At 41.6% G+C, this 17,787-nt stretch overlaps 1 protein-coding gene across 2 annotated transcripts in view; it reads left to right on the forward strand.

The window, feature by feature from the left end:
• Positions 1–1,182: 1,182 nt before the first annotated feature.
• The window catches only part of IFRD1 (interferon related developmental regulator 1), a 45,808-nt gene continuing 29,203 nt past the window's right edge, over positions 1,183–17,787 (forward strand). Inside the window, exons 1-2 of one of the 2 annotated variants that reach the window (XM_070264204.1) lie at positions 1,183–1,263; positions 1,446–1,510. In XM_070264204.1, the coding sequence (XP_070120305.1) occupies positions 1,459–1,510 (52 nt within the window). In that variant the 5' untranslated portion in view covers positions 1,183–1,263; positions 1,446–1,458. Of the gene's footprint in view, positions 1,511–17,787 lie in introns of both variants that reach the window. The other variant, XM_005609315.4, reaches the window with a different exon arrangement.

Here is a 17,787-nt window from a genome sequence, read left to right on the forward strand (position 1 = left end):
GTGTGGAGAGAGATGTCACAGCCAGGTTGCGCACACCCCCACAAAGGGATGGTTACGTTTGCATCATCTGGTGAGGGAAGGAGCCGGGGCAGTTATCAGAGATTGGAAGCCAAGAGGGAAGGAAGTGGCAGAGTTTGTGGTTGCTGTTCTTTGGACCTGCCGGCTACTCCCTCCTCCTGTCACTTGCAGGAGCTGTGGTCAGGGTTGCAAGAGGAGCAGTGGGGACAGAGGAGGCACTTGCAACCACTCAGTACATGTGCCTGAGACTTTTAACCCCTCCAAATTTCACAACTGACGAGATAGGAAGTGTGGACTTAGAAGGGAACATGGGGCTGGCAGTGGTTTACTCAGGACTTCAAAGGGCACATATTTGTGCCAGTACAAGTTCTCCAGTAAGCAAAGATGCTGAAATGCATTTCCTCTGTGGCTTCTTTTATAGAGTGTTGACCAGCTCTATAACTCAGGACATCTGCAGTCTGTCGCAGAGCTCTGCGGCCTGAAAATCAGAACAAACCATTCATCTCAGTCTTACAACATAGAGCAAGGGTCAATTAGTTACCAAAATTGATATTTATTATGGGGAGAATTTATAACAGAGAATAGATGGCAAGCCATCTTTATAACTCTGGCAATGCCCTCAGATTGCACAGATAAGATGAAGAAATTAATAAAGAAATTAATAAAGTAGTTGCGCTCATCTGTCTTCTGGAAAACACATCAAATTGTTTTCCTATGCTTCACTTCCATGCATTTCCACTATGAGCAGTTCTTGTATTTGCTTTCTCCTCACTCTCATTTAACTCTTGTAAAAGAAGAACCTGAGCAACATTCCCAGGCTGAAAGTTAGCACCTTTTCTGCTCAAAGCACCCCCGTGATTCGCAGGTGGAAATTCCCAGGTGTCAGTAACAGCACCTGCCCATTTGGCTGCGGCTGGAGAACTGAGGTCAGGCTTGTGCCCAGAGAAGGAAAATAACCAGTTGGATCAGTGGGCGAGAGATGAGAGCATAAATAGTGCTGAGACAAAGAGAAGGTCAGCTGCAAGTGGGTCAGGAGATCAGAGTGGACCGATTAGGCCCTGGAATGCTCTGCTGGGAGGCCTGCCAGGAGGACTTCAGTCCCCCACCCCGCCCCCATCCTCCCCCCAGGGGCAGGATGACTCGGCATTTCCTATTATTATTATTAAGGCCAACCCCAGAGGCCCTGGCAAGGCTGACTGCTGTTAAAACTGGACTGTTCTCCTTCTGGTTCCTGGTTCATTCTAGGTCTGTGTAGTAAAAGGCTGTTCCAGAAGGGATGTATAATCCATCCTTGTATTTAATACTCTTTTATTACTTTTTTAATTTGGGCCAACAGCCTGAGCTGGTCAGGCTTTGGGCTGACACCAGCTGCTTTATCTGGCCACATTGTCACATAATAATAAGTAATCTTTATTGGTGATCGCTAGGTGCTGACATTGTATGGAAGAACTTTCCCGGACATCCCTTTTAATTCTCAGAAGCAGGCCACAAGGTAGGTATTATCATCTCCATTTGCAGATGAGAAAACTGAGGCTTAGAGATGTTAATTAAATTGCTCAAGGATTGAGAATCTAACTCAAGCCTTTTCACTTAAGAGTCCCTGCTCTTATCCTGTACCCTCTACTGCCTGGCAGAGATTAGAAATGGTTTATTGAGATTAAACAAAAATCAGAAGGTGATCATATGCAGGAGAAAATTAAAGTGAGCCAAGAATGTGATGAGAAGGGAAGGTTAGAATGGGGGAAGCACCTGCTGCTGGGAGAAAATCCGACGTGGCTCAAACCACTGGCCCTTTCTGGCCCCAAAAGCTCCTCCCTAGAGGCTCCTTTACCTGATTAACATCTCTTCAAGATGGACTTGTCTTGTTATCTTTGTTTTCCATGTATGCATTCCATGGATTTTTTTAGATCTGTATTCTTCCAGCCATCAGGGGACAGGTGTGTATTCAGTGAGACTGGAGAGGCACCTGTCATACTGTTGCCCCATCTCCAACCCTCACTAAAATTTTCATTGTTACAGTAACTGGGTAAGGCAGTAAAGGCTGGGGCATTGTCTTCAAAGGTTATCACTGAAATGCACACATTGTCCTTGTGGGGGACTGGCATTGGCCACCCGAAGATATGTCTCTTTGGCATGAGGATTATTTGGGGCTGATTACTTTTAATGACCTGCAGACAGGAAAGGAGCTCTGAGAAGTAGAATTTACTTACCATTTGTTAAGAAACATTTACATTTGTAAGGGAAATCTCCATCTGTAAAGTTGTCTCCCTCTCTGTACCAGGAAGAAGGGGGATGACCTTATCTCTAGAAACTCCTATCAATACAGAATGCAAGGACTTAAATCTGCATAATAATCTTATTACTGTTTATTGTGCTTGTCTGGTAACCTCCTGTAACTGACTTCCCCCACCCCCAACATCCTCCTTTGTCTTTCGCTGGATATGATATTTAAGGTGGTGGCTTCAGCCATTTTGGCGAGTTGCTCAGCTTGCCTGACCCTCTCCCATGTATACATGTTATAAAGCTTTGTTTAATTTTCTCCTGTTATTCTGTCTCATGTGAATTTAATTCGTTCTCTGGCCAGAAGAACCCACAGTGGGTAGAGGAACTGTCTTCCTCCCCTACATCCTCAAAGGCAAACTCCACAAAGGCAAAGATTTTGTCTTGTTCACGTTTCCATATCCCTAGCTATGGGAACATAGAAGGTGACCTTTATGTATTGAATTAAGAATTTATAAATAAATGAATTAAACAGATGAACAGGAGGCATAGTGTCCTGTGAAGCCTTTGTTGACACTCTTGTCTAGCTGATTCATTGACTTTGCAAAGCAGAGAATGGGGAGGAATAGGTCACAGGTAATATTTTTTGGGGATGTGATTGGGTAGGATTAGGGATGGGAAAGTTTGGAGCTTGGGGCTCTATAGTGGGAGCCCCTGGAGAACTGGTGGGGAGTGTAAACTTCCCAGTCTAACTCCCTCTCCACTTCAGTGTCAATGTCTGTATACTGTCTTCGCATGCTTCCCTCAACTTTAGAAGGAGAGGTGTCCTTCTGACTTAAAAAGGCTAAAATCTCTAGTTTTAGCCCTTCTCTGGCATTTTTGCTCTTTCTCCCCAGTGATGGCTTCAAATAAGCACAGGTGTTCCTCCTTCAAGAAAAACAAAACAAATAAAAACAAAACCTGGTTTGACTATGCAGTTTTTTCTGGTCATCACCCTATTTCTCTTCCATTTACTGTTACACTTGAAAAAATGGTCGCACATTTTATCTTCATTTTTCTACTACCCACTTAGTCTTAATTCCTTGAAATCTGGCTTCTCCTGCTGCTGCTTTACTAAAACGTTCTCTTTCTGTCTTTTGTAGAAATCAAACAGAACGAAACACTTTACATCAGACTACTAGTTGTCCCTGAAAATCCTTTCCCTTTCTTCCTTTTATGAATAAAACTTTCCCGAGTTTTAGCTGGGCATATGGATGCCCACCTAGAGACTACGTTTCCCATCCTCCCTTGTGGTGGGGCATGGACATTTAGCCAGGAGCTGGGGGCAACTTCCTGCTTCCCCCAAATTAACTGTCTTGTCCTTCCTCTTTTGTTCTCACTGTTGACTAGAAGCAGCCTGGGAAATTGGTGGTCAAGTGGGCAGGGCTGGCATGTTCTGCACAGCAGTGCCTTTCTACCAGCCCTGGACTATATCATTTCTGGATCTTTATGTAAGAGAGAAATAAGCTTATACTGTATTTTAATCTTTCTGTCTTGGGGTCTCTTTGTTACAGCAGCTTAGCATGTATCCTAATAAAATCCTTTATTTCTTATTTAAAAAGTAATATGCATTCACTGTAGAAACTCCATAACTTAATGATACATAAAAGATGACACAATTCCTGTTGAACCTCCTACTTTTCTGATTGATTATTCTCAGTAGTCTGTGCTTAATTGCCTTCTTTTCTCTCTCCCACCTACAGTCTTGGGCACAGCCCAGAACTAAGTTCTCTGCTCTCTTGTCTCTCTACTATCTCAGAGAATGATTCATATAGTGATTGATTTAATCATTAATTTGTTCATTCATTCAAAAATATCTAGCGAGAACCTACATTCTACTAAGTGCTGGGGACCTACATTCTGCTAAAAATTAATCAGACATGGCTCCTACCCCTAAGGAGATCACAGTCTGGAGAGGAGAGGGAAAAGCAGACATAAACAAGTCCTTTTAACATAGTGTGGTGAGTACCTTGACAGAGCTCTGCATGTGGAACTACAGAAGAGGGCACCTAACTAGCTTGTTGCAGGTGGAGGGGTGGGTGTTGATGAAGGCCTCCAGGAGAAGGTGAGCCTGGGAAAGCGATGAGGCAAGGAGGAGGGATGAGGAGATTCCAAGCTAAGAGGTCAACCAGGAACCAAAAGCCTGGATGTGAAAATTTTCCAGGTGTTTGCAAGGAACTACAGGCATACAGGCAATATGGTGTTGATACTGCCAGTGATACAATAAGTTGTTGAGAGCTAAGGGTGGAGAGGTACAAAGGGTGATGTCTTGGAGGCTTTGCTTGTCATGCTAAGGAGGCTTGCAGCTTCCTCCTGATAAGGCTTTGATGAGGGATATGCAACAGAAGTGTGAAACTGTAGATTTACCTTTTAGACAGAATTCTGGGTGGCTGAGTGAAAGAGATTTCTGGGAGGTAAACAAGAGTGGAAACAGAGGACCAGTTATGAGGCTATTTGCAGTGGGGTAGGTAAGAGGTAGTGACAGCTAGATCCAAGGTATTGGCATTAAGAAGGAAGAATGAGGGGCTGGCCCTGTGGCCCAGTGGTTAAATTTGCATGCTTTGCTTTGGCAGCCCAGGGTTTTGCTGGTTCTGATCCTGGGCCCAGACCTGGCACCACTCATTAAGCCATGCTGAGGCGGCATCCCACATGCCACAACTAGAAGGACCCACAACTAAAAATATACAACTATGTACTGGGGGTGCTTTGGGGAGAGAAAGGAAAAATAAAATCTTTAAAAAAGAAAAAAGGGATGAAGAAAGAAATGGATTAACAAAGATTTAGGAAATAAAATGTGAATGACTTGGTGACTGAAGAAGAAATAAGAGGAAGGATCAAAGACGACTCCTGAGTTTCTCACTTGGGTGGCTGGGAAGATGGGGATGACAGTCTTAGTGGCTTTAGCTATCACTTACTCATGAGGTGGCTTATCGTGAAGGTAAGGAAGCTTAACCTTCAGGCTCCCTTCCATGCATGGACCCATCAAAGGCTCTGCGAGTGGCCCTACCAATTTTGTATTCTTAAATCTATATTCTTTTTCTTAAAGAGGGCCCACATCCTCTTTGAGCTGGTATTAGCTTCAGACACACAAAACCTGAATCCACCCCTGTCCATCCGCTTTCAATTCATTCTGATTACTACTAGATTAATCTTCCCAAGAAAACATCATGACATCATGTCAATCCTCTCCTCGAAAGCTATTGTCATCCTGTTAGCGACCTTTTACCCACATGAAAATTTTACCTTGGGATTGCCTTTTACCTCCTCTCTCTAAAATCACCTCCTAATAGATGTTTCTAATTTCAGAAAAATAACTTTTGACCTGTCTGCCAAAGAGCAGGGACGTCATTTACAAATGTTCAAAGTCTTTGGTCCTTTAAGACCTGTTTACTAGTCGAGCTGCTTTCATTACAATTACTCTGCTGAACTTTCTTATTTACTACCAATCTTCTTGCTTTGTTTTTATACCAATTGTGGCGTTTCTACCTTAAACACTTGTCTAATCTCATTCAGTGGTGACTGGTGCTTGGAATGTCTCATACCTACAGAAAGCCTCTGGCATAAGCAAACATCACTTTTTACTGTGGCCCTGGGGGACATCCAGCACGTGATTACACTTCAAAATTCTGGTTTTGATAATGTTGAGTCAAAGGCAACTTGTACTCTAGAATGTTCATTCTGAGCTATAAACCTTTGAACATTAGTTATCCAATAGCTCCAGCATCTGGAATATAACATGTTGTCTTCCGCAGTCACAGAGCTGTTCTGGACCATTCTTTCATCTGAAAGAAGAGTTGTCTTCATTGTTGTTCGCTGCATTTGCTGCCTGAAAAATTACTTCTTAGGATCTTTCTGCTATCTGAGCAGCTGCTACTCTGTGTATGAAAAATCTAATTTCACTTCCAAAGCTTTGTTCGCATCACGTCCCTTCTGCTTCAACAGACTCACTCAGACACAGTAAAATGGGACTCATCGTATCAATTTATTATCTTAGCAATCTCAGTAAACAAGGCAGTCTCACCATGTTCCTTTTTCTTTAGAGATAAGGCAGGCCTAGCATCTTTCGATAAAAGAACATACTGTATGGCATCATGTTACAAAAATTGCAGATTGGTTAAATTTTCCACTGACAATCCTTCAGTTTTTCTTGTAAGAGGATAACTTATTATGGTGAGAGGTTGTTATATAAATAAAATAAAGACAGAATGTTACTATTAGAAGACAATTCTGAGCGATAGAGCACTGATGTTTCATACTCTCTTTCTCATCTCCCTTCTTCTCAGCTTCTTTGTAGTTCTTCAGTCTCTCCATCTCTCTACTATATGTTGGCAGATACGAGTCAGAGGGGCAATGAGGTTGACAGCATCTGCAGAGCCCCAAGGACTTCTCTTGGAGAAAGGGTTCCGGGTCAACCCACCATAATTCCACAGAGGGAGGTATGAGCCAGGGAAAGCAAAAACTTATAATCCTAAGTAACATAGAATAGATACAACCTTGGGCAGGTGGAGGATTTCGGAGTCCAATTCTTTTTCGGGAAAATTCTGTTTACTATATTGTAATTCTCTTCTGATCTTTGTGGTGCTTTGGGGAATTCAGGGACAGGCATGTGTTGGTGCTTGGAGTAAGGGAGACAGGGAAGCCTGGCAGTAGCCTGGGGAAAGTGGTCATGAGACAGCGAGAGGCGACTGCTGAGAGCTGAGCAGCAGCCTGGCTCCATGCTGCTCGCTGGGGACAGGCAGCGGCCAGTGCAGATGTGCGGAGCAGGCAAATAGTCCTTGAGGTTTCTCAGAGCAACCTGGAAGGGGAACCTGGGAAAAGATAAACATTTTTGTCACACATGAGCTCTGATCCTTGTTGTCCTTGGAAGTCTAGAGAGGTCTTTAACATCTGGCCTACCCAGAATGAACACGGATGAGCCCATATCCAGGAACGGGGCTAACTCCCATCTCCCATCCACACACACTCACTCCTAGCTGCCTTTCCTGCCACTGCTGTCTCTCCCATTTGGGGTTGTCCAAGTGGGAGAGGAAGACTAGAAGGTATTTTATATAAAGGGAGCAAGGAGGATGTCAAAGACCCACATCATCTGTTTGCAGCTTGGTACACCCAAAAGCGGATCTGGGCCCTCATGTAGCCTGGTGTCTGAAACAGAGGATTCTTCCCACATCCTGTTTCATATAGGTCAGCCTATGTTCCCCAAAGGCCACTGAGGGTGGAAGGGCCCTTCCTGAGAGCTCTTTCAGCTCAATGTTTCATATAATTAATCCTTAAGATGGATGGAAATTGTAGGTTATTTTGCTAGGTTATTTTGCTATTTCTTTTCTTTCTCTCTCTTTCTTCTCTCATCCTTCTCCCTTCCCTCCCACCTTCTCTCTACCCTCCCTTCTTTCCTTCTTGCATCCTTGGTCCTAGGAAATTTTCTGCTCATTATTTTCAAGCAGTGTTGTGGCTACTCCCAGTGTCCTGTGTTGCCTGTTGTGGCCAGGAATCTGCTTCCATCCTTAAAGGCTTAGGGGGCACAAAGGGAGCTGAGCAAGCTTAAGGCTGGGCCTTGAGGTTACTAGTTAGAACTTTTTGCGTAGAAATGATTATATGAAGACATATAAAGCTTTTAACTATATGTCCTATTATATATTTTGAATTAAGAATCTCAATACATAGATGTGTGACAACAAAATTCCAATTGATAATTCAGCTTAACAGCCCTGGACTTTATCCTTCTCTTTGATCAATAGTACAGCTTATAGAATTCCACTTTCCTGCTTATCCTGGAGGACAAGAATGACATGCATCAGTTTGGAATGTTTTAGGTGAGATCACCTAGAAGCCAGGTTAAAGATGAGGTGTAATCATTTATCTTTAGACTCACGGCGTGGTTTACCCTCCCTGCATCCATTCCTCAGAACTGGGTAGTCCTCCTCCCCATTGTTGTAATAATGGGAGGGTAGTATCCAGGGCAGCAGGAAACTCCTTGTTTTGATCTCCATAATCTGTGTTTCTATACTGTCTCTATTTGTGACAAAGGTCGTAGGGGCTATCTCCCTCTGCCTAAATGGGTGGGAGCAGAAAGGTCACAGTTATGAAAGTAGTAGTTGAAAGAGAGAGAAAAAGGGCTACCAAGTAACTTGTCTGTTCATTATGATCTTTTTTGAGTCTGCTTTACATGGAAATTCCAGATATCTGAGGCTTCAGATTCTTGGAATGCAAGTACCTCCATGCTGTATCCCTGATAGATGTACTTGTTACTAAATATTTTATCCATTTTTGTGTTCTCTACATCCTAAGCGCTCAATAAATATTTACTAAACAAATGATCCTTGCTGCCTATAATAGTGTTATGTTGGAGGTATGAGTACAATTTAATAGTAGAAGGTATTAGTCACCAGGCCAGCCATTTAGCCATGTCTTCTGATTGCCTACTCCTGTAATCACATGATAAATACTAGGCAGGAATGCCCATAGCATTTCTTTTTGTTTGTTTATTTCCTTTTTTTTAATTAAGATTATGATAGTTTACAACCTTTTGAAATTTCAGTTGTACATTATTATTAGTCATGTTATGGGTACACCACTTCACCCTTTGTGCCCTCCCCCCAGCCCTCCCTCCCCTGATAACCACCAATCAGTTCTCCTTGTCTATATGTTAACTTCCACTTATGAGTGAAGTCATACAGAGTTCCTCTTTCTCTGTCTGGCTTATTTCGCTTAACATAATACCCTCAAGGTCCATCCATGTTGTTGTGAATGAGACGATTTTGTTCTTTTTTATGGCTGAGTAGTATTCCATTGTGTATATATACCACATCTTCTTTATCCAATCATCAGTTGCTGGGCACTTAGGTTGGTTCCATGTCTTGGCTATTGTAAATAATGCTGCGATGAACATAGGGGTGCATGGGACTCTTGGAATGCCCATAGCATTTTTTACATCCTATTTTTCTGTATCAATTGGGGTTTTTTTTTGGTGAAGAAGATTGGCCCTGAGCTAACATCCACTGCCAACTCTCCCCTTTTTGCTTGAGGAAGATTGTCCCTGAGCTAACATCCATGCCAATCTTCTTCTATTTTGTATGTGGGATGCCGCCACAGCATGGCTTGAGCGGTGTGTAGGTCCATGCCTAAGATCCGAACTGGCAAACCCTGGGCTGCCAAAGTGGAGCTCGTGAATTTAACCACTAGACCACTGGGCTGGCCCTGTATCCATTTGTTTTGACAACCAAAAATCAGTTAGTGTGGCCTACTATGTACTAGGCACTGTAACTGTGACTGGCACTTTATATATACATTCTTTGGAATTCTTACAATAGTGTTATAAGCAATTATCTTCATTTTTTATTCATTCATTGGTCCATTAAGCAACTACCAGGCTCTGTGTTAGATGCTAATGACACAACAGTGAACGAGACAGACAAAATCCAGCCCTCACAGTGTTTAGAAGCTGAGACTTAACAGAAGTAACTTGTAGTTAGGGGACACACTAAGTGACCAAGCCAGGATTTGAATATATCTGATTCCAAAACTCAGGCTGCCTCTGAAAAACAGTGAGTCTGTTACAAAGAATCTGCTAAGTGCCAATCCTTGACAACTTCACTCATTTTTAAACCTTCAGACCAATCCCATGTGTTAAGTGTTGTGATCTCCATTTTATAAGCGAGGAAATGGGACTCTGAGTGGTTAAATAACTTGCTCATGATGACAGAGCTAGTAGAAGGCAGGGCCAAGATCTGGATGCAGGTCGGCTTGGCTCCAGAGCCCCTGCTGCTTCCACTTGACCACACTGCTGCCCTGCAGAGCAGAGAAGACAAAGGTCCACAGGCCCTGCCCTGTAGGAGCTTACAGATAAGAGGAGCAGGATAAATTACAGTACAAAGCAGAGCAGGATAAGGCCACAAGAAGAGTAGAAACAAAGTGCTCTGGGGTTGGCAGGGGGATTATTTTAGTCTAAGGAGTCCTTGAAAACAGAGGACAAGGGAAAGGGCTCTATTTGATAGATCTCCAGGGTATCATCTTTCAAGTAGGAAATGACCTAGTATTCTGAGTGAAAATGTAATAAATAAAGTTAGAATTATTTCACTTCCTTAATTTTTTTTTTTTGCTTAAAAAGTGTATCAGTATATAAAATTTATTGAGTGGCTGAACAGTATAGCACTGTAAGACACATTCATTTGGATCTTAGAATCAATGAAATACAGTTCCTTTTTTTTTTTTTTTTTACAAAATAAGAGTATATCTTGGTCTCTGTTCAAGATATTTTAAGTAGAGAAAGTACTGAAGAGTCATAGTATATTTTCACTTCCACTGGGGTCCTAGTGGGACTGCTGTGTACAGTTGTAGAATTTGTGTACTACACAAAAGTACCCAGCTCAGGGGGTAAGACAGGGTTGAAATCCAGTCACAGTTCCCATGCCAAACAATGCTCCCTATTGCAGGACTGCCTCCCTTCCACCAAGAGGAAGGGCATCTTGGTACCTTTTAAAATTTTGTAGAAGTTAGAAAAGATTCTCAGTGGGCTAGCAGTGACCCTGGGTCCCACAGCAAGAACAATGATAATGGTGCTGCAGCAGTCAGGGTAGAGATGTACTTACTATCACAACGTGGCTTTTTTTTTTTGAGGAAGACTAGCCCTGAGCCAACATCCATCACCAATCCTCCTTTTTTGCTGAGGAAGGTTGGCCCTGAGATAACATCCTTCCCCATCTCCCTCTACTTTATATGTGGGACACCTGCCTCAGCATGGCTTGATAAGCGGTGCATAGGTCCACGCCTAGTATCCGAACCAGCAAATCCTGGGCCACCGAAGCAAAGTACATGAACTTAACTGCTATGCTAGCAGGCCGGCCCTGACAACACGTTTTTTTAATATGTCTACTATAGACCTTAAAACACTGTAGGAGTTTATTAAATCCTAAATTAAATTTAAGATTAACTCAATAATTAAGTAATTACTAATGTCATTGTAAAATCTGTTAATGAAAAATTTTACCGATTCCATGTTACTACACAAAGACAAATTGTAATATGGGATAAAATTAAATAACTTTAACTCTCAACTATATAATATTTTCACATAATTTCAGGGATTTCACAGACCATCTAAATCCCATTTTTGGGCCTCAGATTAGTACACCCATAATATTGTACAGAATGATTAAAAAAGAATTGAATATTTAAATATAAACATGTGGTCAAAACCTAATACTTTCCCTATGACTAGTCACTTAAAAGGTCACCACAGTTTGGCACATACATGATCGTGGATTACTTGGTTACTGAGTAGTCCATCTTGGAAGTGCTCGATTCCTTTTGAGTTACCCTGTATCATTTAATAGCTTCCTTCGAGAAGTTTCAAATGCCAATTTGGCACTCCTAGTTTTGGGTGCTCTTGCGCCATGAAGACGTATTTATGACGGCTCACTTTGCAAGGTGCTTTTTATAGGTTGGATTAATGATGAACAGAGTAATCCTTTATCAGATGACAATCATTTGACTTTAGATTTCAATGAGCGATGGTGGCAATACCTCCCTACTGCAACACTCTCTCAAAATCAGATCCAAATATAACTTCCCCCCAGATCCAGAGCATCTCTGAAAGGTTCAGAGTTGTCATAGTGACCATGAAATTATGAGCTATGCCCGGGCTCATTCCCATAGAAAGTGAAGTTTCCCAGGACAATGAGTCATTATTAAAGCAGAGAGACCCTCTAAATGGTTCGTTCATTAGACCAGCCAGTCTGCGGCTGTAAAACATGCACCCGACAATGTGATGATCGTCATTAGCCAGAGGCTGTCTTCCACTTCACAGACTGTGTCATGAAACTGTCATGTTAAGTGTTTTTTTTTTTCTGGCCAAATGTCATTTTTAAGAAATATTATTTCCCTGGAGAGTTTGCTGCGAGGAGACTGGTTTGAGAGTTTTACCCTGAGCTAGAGGAAATCTATTGCAGGTGGAGGGGGTGGGGACCACTAGTTCACTAGTTGAAAATGCCACATGATCTGACTGTAACCATATACACGAGTTCCATCAGCCAGTATAAATTAAAGTCGACCTTCACAGCAATATATTTATCTGGTAAGTTTAGATAATAGCTTTCTATAAAGTGTTAATTGACTCATTAATATGAACATTTATACTTCAATGTATCATTAATTTTGAAATGTTTTATTCTTTTTATTCTCTATAAATGTTTTTTTTTCTTTTGTTTTTTAGAGGAAGATCAGCCCTGAGCTAACATCTGCTAATCCTCCTCTTTTTGCTGAGGAAGACTAGCCCTGAGCTAACATATGTACCCATCTTCCTCTACTTTATATGTAGGACGCCTGCCACAGCATGGCTTGATGAATGGTGCCATGTCTGTACCCAGGATCTGAACCGGGATCCGAACCGGTGAACCCCAGGCCACCGAAGCAGAACGTGTACACTTAACCGCTGCGCCACCAGGCTGGCCCCTTTTCTTCTTGAAGGTAGCAAATAATGGCAACTGATTAAAGTAGTCCATAGTTCATTACATTTTTCCTTTTTAAAAAATGGGAATAGTTGTTCAAAGAAGACACTTTAACCATGAACGAAAGCTGAATGTAAGCAGTGCAGTGTGAAATCCCCAGTGCACACGGCAAGCCTTTTGCTCCACCACTCAGAGCAGCAGGGCGCAGGGGGATTTGTATGTCAGGGATATCCACTATCAGTGATCCAGTGGGTAGCAGCTTTCCTTGCCTAAGACACAGATGATTCATAAATATTTGTTGACATTTTATTCATTCAACAAATATGTGCTGAGTGCCTCATCTGTGTCAATCAAGGAGTTGGGTGGTTGGGATACAAAGATGAATAAAGCAGAGCCTCTGTGTGCTGCATCCTGGGTAATCAATGCTTCACGAAAGGGGCAAAGGGTACTCTGGGAGCATGAAGGAGGGAAGGATCAGTTCTAGCTACGGTGGCCATGAAATCTGGGAATGTAGATATATTATTTCATCCGTATTTTAATATAATTCCAACAAACCATTCATTATGTATTTGCCTGTGTTTCTAGACTTGGTGGCCACCTGTAAGAAGGTCAGGAAAGACTTTAAAGGAAAAGATACTTGACTTGGGTCTTGACTATCAAAAGAAGTTTACCAGGTTTGGGGAAAGGGCCTGGAAAGACATTCCCAGTTGAAGAGAATGTCTGTTTGGAAAACTGCACGTGGCCTTGCTTAGCTGGAGTGTAGGAGATGAAGTGGAATGGATGAGTAGGAGTCAGATTTCAGAGGTCTTGTAAAGCATGATAAAAAGGATGCATTTTACACGACAGGCGATCAGGAGCCAATGAAGGGTTATGAGCCAGGCAGTAATGCGGTCATTCAACCAAAAAGTGCTCATGGTGTCTACTAACTTTTCAGTGCTAGGTGCTGAGCTACAAAGATGAATTAGAAAAAAAAAAAAGCCTAGTAAAGAAAAATATAAACAAGTTAGTGCAATGGAAGTCATAGATTTTCTGTAATAACAATAATATTATTATTAGATTTATTGAGTATTTACTACGTGCCAAGCATGTGCTAAGCACTAACATGCATTGTCTTATTTAATTCTCCCAATAACTCTAAGAAGCACTATTGATTACTGCCATTTTATAGAAGAGGAAACTGAAGCACAGAGATTTGATGACTTGCCTCTGGTAAATGGTGGAGCCAGGGTTCAAATCCTAATGGTCTTATTCTAGAAAATGCACTCTTTACCACTAAGGGTGATGCTGCTTCCCATGACAGAAACCTCTCCAGAGCACTAGGAACCACACTGGAGAGGACAATCCATTCAGCAGGGTCAGAGGTGGGGTTTGGAAAGTCTTCATGGGGATAGTGATGGTATTTGCCTTCAGGAAGATCATTCTGACACCCTGGAGTTTGGCAAGACTAGAAGTGGGAAGGTGAGTGAGGAGGTTAAGTAATAGTTGGTAGTATCAGTGGGTATAAGAGAAGAGAATAGAGTCCAGAGGTATTTCAGGTGTAAGAAATGGTTTAGTGTGCTGGGTGAGGTTAGGTTTCTGACTTGGATATTAAGGTAGATAGTAGAGCCATTAACCATGATTCATAATGCCAAAGTTGAGACAAGCAGGAGTTGGGTAGGGGTAGAGTAGGTACATTTTTAATTTGTTTAATTTGAGGAGTCTGTGAGACAGTAAATGTCAGTAAAAGTCCGTGATTGGATATAGGGCTCTGGAGTTTAGGAGAACTATCAAAGCCAGAGATTGCATTATGTCTCATCTTTGAAGATTTAAAAGCCAATACATTACTTAATTGATTGTATCTCTCTAAATGTCGAATCATAACTATTGAATCCATCCAAAAAAACTGAGTCAAATATAACAAATGGATAACACCACAAGAAAGCAAATAGTGAGGCTGGCAAAATGTACTACCTCATTTTAAAGAAAACATATAGGCAGATATTCTAGCTCACGGGGCAGTGAAAATGGTGCTGTGGTACTGTGTACACTTTTAGGAGGAAATATTGGGGATATGGAGAGAGTGGGTTAATATAGAAGAGGTAGAACTTGGGAGAATAAGAGTAGGGAAAGAACATTCTTGAATATTCCCTGAAACATATGAAGAGCAGAAAAGTATAAATGTTGTTGGTTCACTTCCTATTTTGAGAGTTCCTTGATCAGCCTGGGGCTTCTTAAAATCCATCCTAAGAAAGAGAACCAGGAGACAAAGGCAAATTTGTCTCAACGGATGCATGAATGGAAACAATTTGTGACAAGAAAATGTCTCCTACACAAAAAAGACTAGGCTGCGAAAATCAAGCCAACAAATAAATAACCTTCAAAGAAATAACAGTCATGACCTAGAGAGAGAGAATCAAATTAACCCTGTTACTATGTGAGTAGAGTACATTTTACTCCCTCAGTCTTTGGAACATAGAGAACGCACCATTGCTCACCCATCATGGCAGTCCTTGTTTAGAAGGAAAACTACCATTCATGAATTATCAACCATAGCTTAAGGAAAGTTAGCCCCCTGGGATATCATTGGCTGAAAATCGATTCCTCCCCTTGAAAGATGTTTCAATCACAAAAATTCTGATGCCAGTTAACAACAACAACAACTGACGCTATTAAGGACCATTAAGGGAAATAAAACTTTTAATTAGCAATGCCAAAGATGGAGAAAGAAAAGGAGACTTGGGAAAAAAGTCCACAAAACACTCAAACACAATAATAGTGGGAGTGGAGGAAAAGAAATTCTCCAAATAAAGCGTTTTTCACAGGGTGTCCTTGGACAGAATTCTGTGGAGGCGGCGTGAAGTGGGCAGTGGCACTATGTTGGTAGATTCTATGTACAAAACAGCAGATGACAGGAGTGAGGATTTCAAAGACTTTTTCTTTCTTGGAACATATGGCACTTTTAAGGGTTGTAGGGGAATAGTTGGGGGATTATTTTTATTTAACTCACTTTTGAACATATATAAGAATGTTAGAAATCGCCAAATGCTATCATCATTTTAAAGGGATTGTTAGATAAAACAGTTGTCAGTTGGGATGCTTTCAGCCCCAAGTCACAGAAATCTCCAGTTAAAATTGACTTAAATACTTAGGGTCTTTATTATCTCACTTACTGAGCATCTAGAGGTGGTGGGTGGCACCAATTGGTAATTGAGTGACTCAAAAATCTCATCCAGCTTCTTTAATCCTCTTTCGTCATTCCTGGTATGTTAGCTTTGTTTGCCCTCGCCGTCACAAATGACAACATCCAGAGAAAGACCTTCTCTTCATTTGTATTTTTCTTGGGAAGGAGAAATCTTTCGGAAAAACCCCTCAACTCTTACACCTCATTGGCTAGAATTATGTTGTGTGTCCAAGACTAAACCAACCATTTGTAAGAGAAATCCATCATGACCCAACCCGAGTTGAGGCTAGGTCCAGTCTTCCCTGAAGCATATGTTCACTCAAAGAAGGTTGGAAATCTGGATAAAATTGAGGTTCTGTGAATGAGGAAGGAGGGTCAGATAGATTTTAGGTAGGCAATCAAATTAACTGCAAAAGCCTTTCTGGAATGGAATGAAAAAATATTTACTAAATGTATCTTATTAATAAAATTTTCAGTATTTTAGACATAAGGCCAATTTTCTCTTATTTTTAATAAAATAATTATAATTTTAGAACTATTTAATATAAATACTTTAGTGTGATAAACTTGGTATGGTCAGTTCAGTTTGGCTTAGGTTTTTAAAGTGTCTTTTCAGAATTCTTTGGCTGAATTGGTTCACAGTAAAATACCACTGATGATGAATGAAATTTGGCAGTTCACTCATTCTCCATAATTTAGAAAAATGCTAACATGCCTCCAAAGTGTTGGAGAATCTGTTCCTCCTTCCTACTGCCTTTCATCTGAGAGTAAAAGACAGGCTTTGCAAGTCCCATTTGCAACTGCCTGGACAGTTTCCTGGGTCTCCAAGAGATACCAGACTCAAGAACATAGGGAAGTGCCAAGAAGAAACTATCAGTTACTCTGCCTTGCAAGAAATAGAAACTGACTAGACCTAACTTAAGCACAAAGAAAGAGTTTATTTTAGAAGTTCAGGAGTGTCTCCTGGAACTCGAAGGCGGGAATTCAGTTGAGTCTTGGGAAACTCTGCTACCTGGAAGCGGAGGCCATCCGGAGCTGGTCAGCTCCATCTCTCACCTCTGCTTCTCTCTACAGTCCTGTTTCATTCCTTTCTCTCAGCAAACTGGCTTTCTTGTTTTTTCATGTCTGTGGTAAGCAGATGATAGACACTTTTTATTCCTTGACATTATATCTCCTCCACTCAAAAGACTAGTACAGGCCCTGAATGTCTTAGTTCTAATTCTGAAATCCCAGGAGAGAGAATCTGAGTTACAAATGAGGAAACCATGGCTTAGATTAAGTATCTTGCACAAAGTCACCCAACCAGTAAGTGGTAGAAAAGGCATTTTGACTCTAGGTCTGTCTAGATCTAAAACGTGGTGACCTTCTGGCAACATATGTGGCCACCAATGAGATTTTGGGAAGCAATGCTGGATCCCTTGTTGACTCAGTCCAATCTGGTCCTTGTAGGTAAGCCTGACTTGGGGGCTTGGTTAGGTTCCTCCTCTCACCCCTCTCTATCTACTCCTAGCCAAAAGATCCTCCCTTGCTGACTGATGTCTAAAATTCCATCATTAGAAGAGTCTTTCTTTCTTTGGCTTAATACAAGGAATATTTGTCATTATAGAGTACCGGAAGGTTACAAAGACCACATAATGATCTCATTTTTTTTTTAGGACAGTCCAGGGACTTAATAGGTAGGAATTATTTACTCCTATTCACAAATAAGGAAATGGAGGTTCACAGGGACGAGGCAACTTGCTCTAGAAAAGAGGACTGAACTGCCTGGGGAGCGTGTGGATTAGCTGCTTACCGGTAAATGAAGGACTTCGTTGGTCATGTCCCTGGGGGATGTAAGAGTATTGCCTCCAAGTGGGCTGAGAGGGCAGGACAGTCACAGGCCACCTGGTGGTGAGTTCTCTTGTTAGA

The sequence above is a fragment of the Equus caballus genome, chromosome 4 (genome assembly GCF_041296265.1).
Source record: "Equus caballus isolate H_3958 breed thoroughbred chromosome 4, TB-T2T, whole genome shotgun sequence".
In the NCBI taxonomy this organism is placed as follows: domain Eukaryota; kingdom Metazoa; phylum Chordata; class Mammalia; order Perissodactyla; family Equidae; genus Equus; species Equus caballus.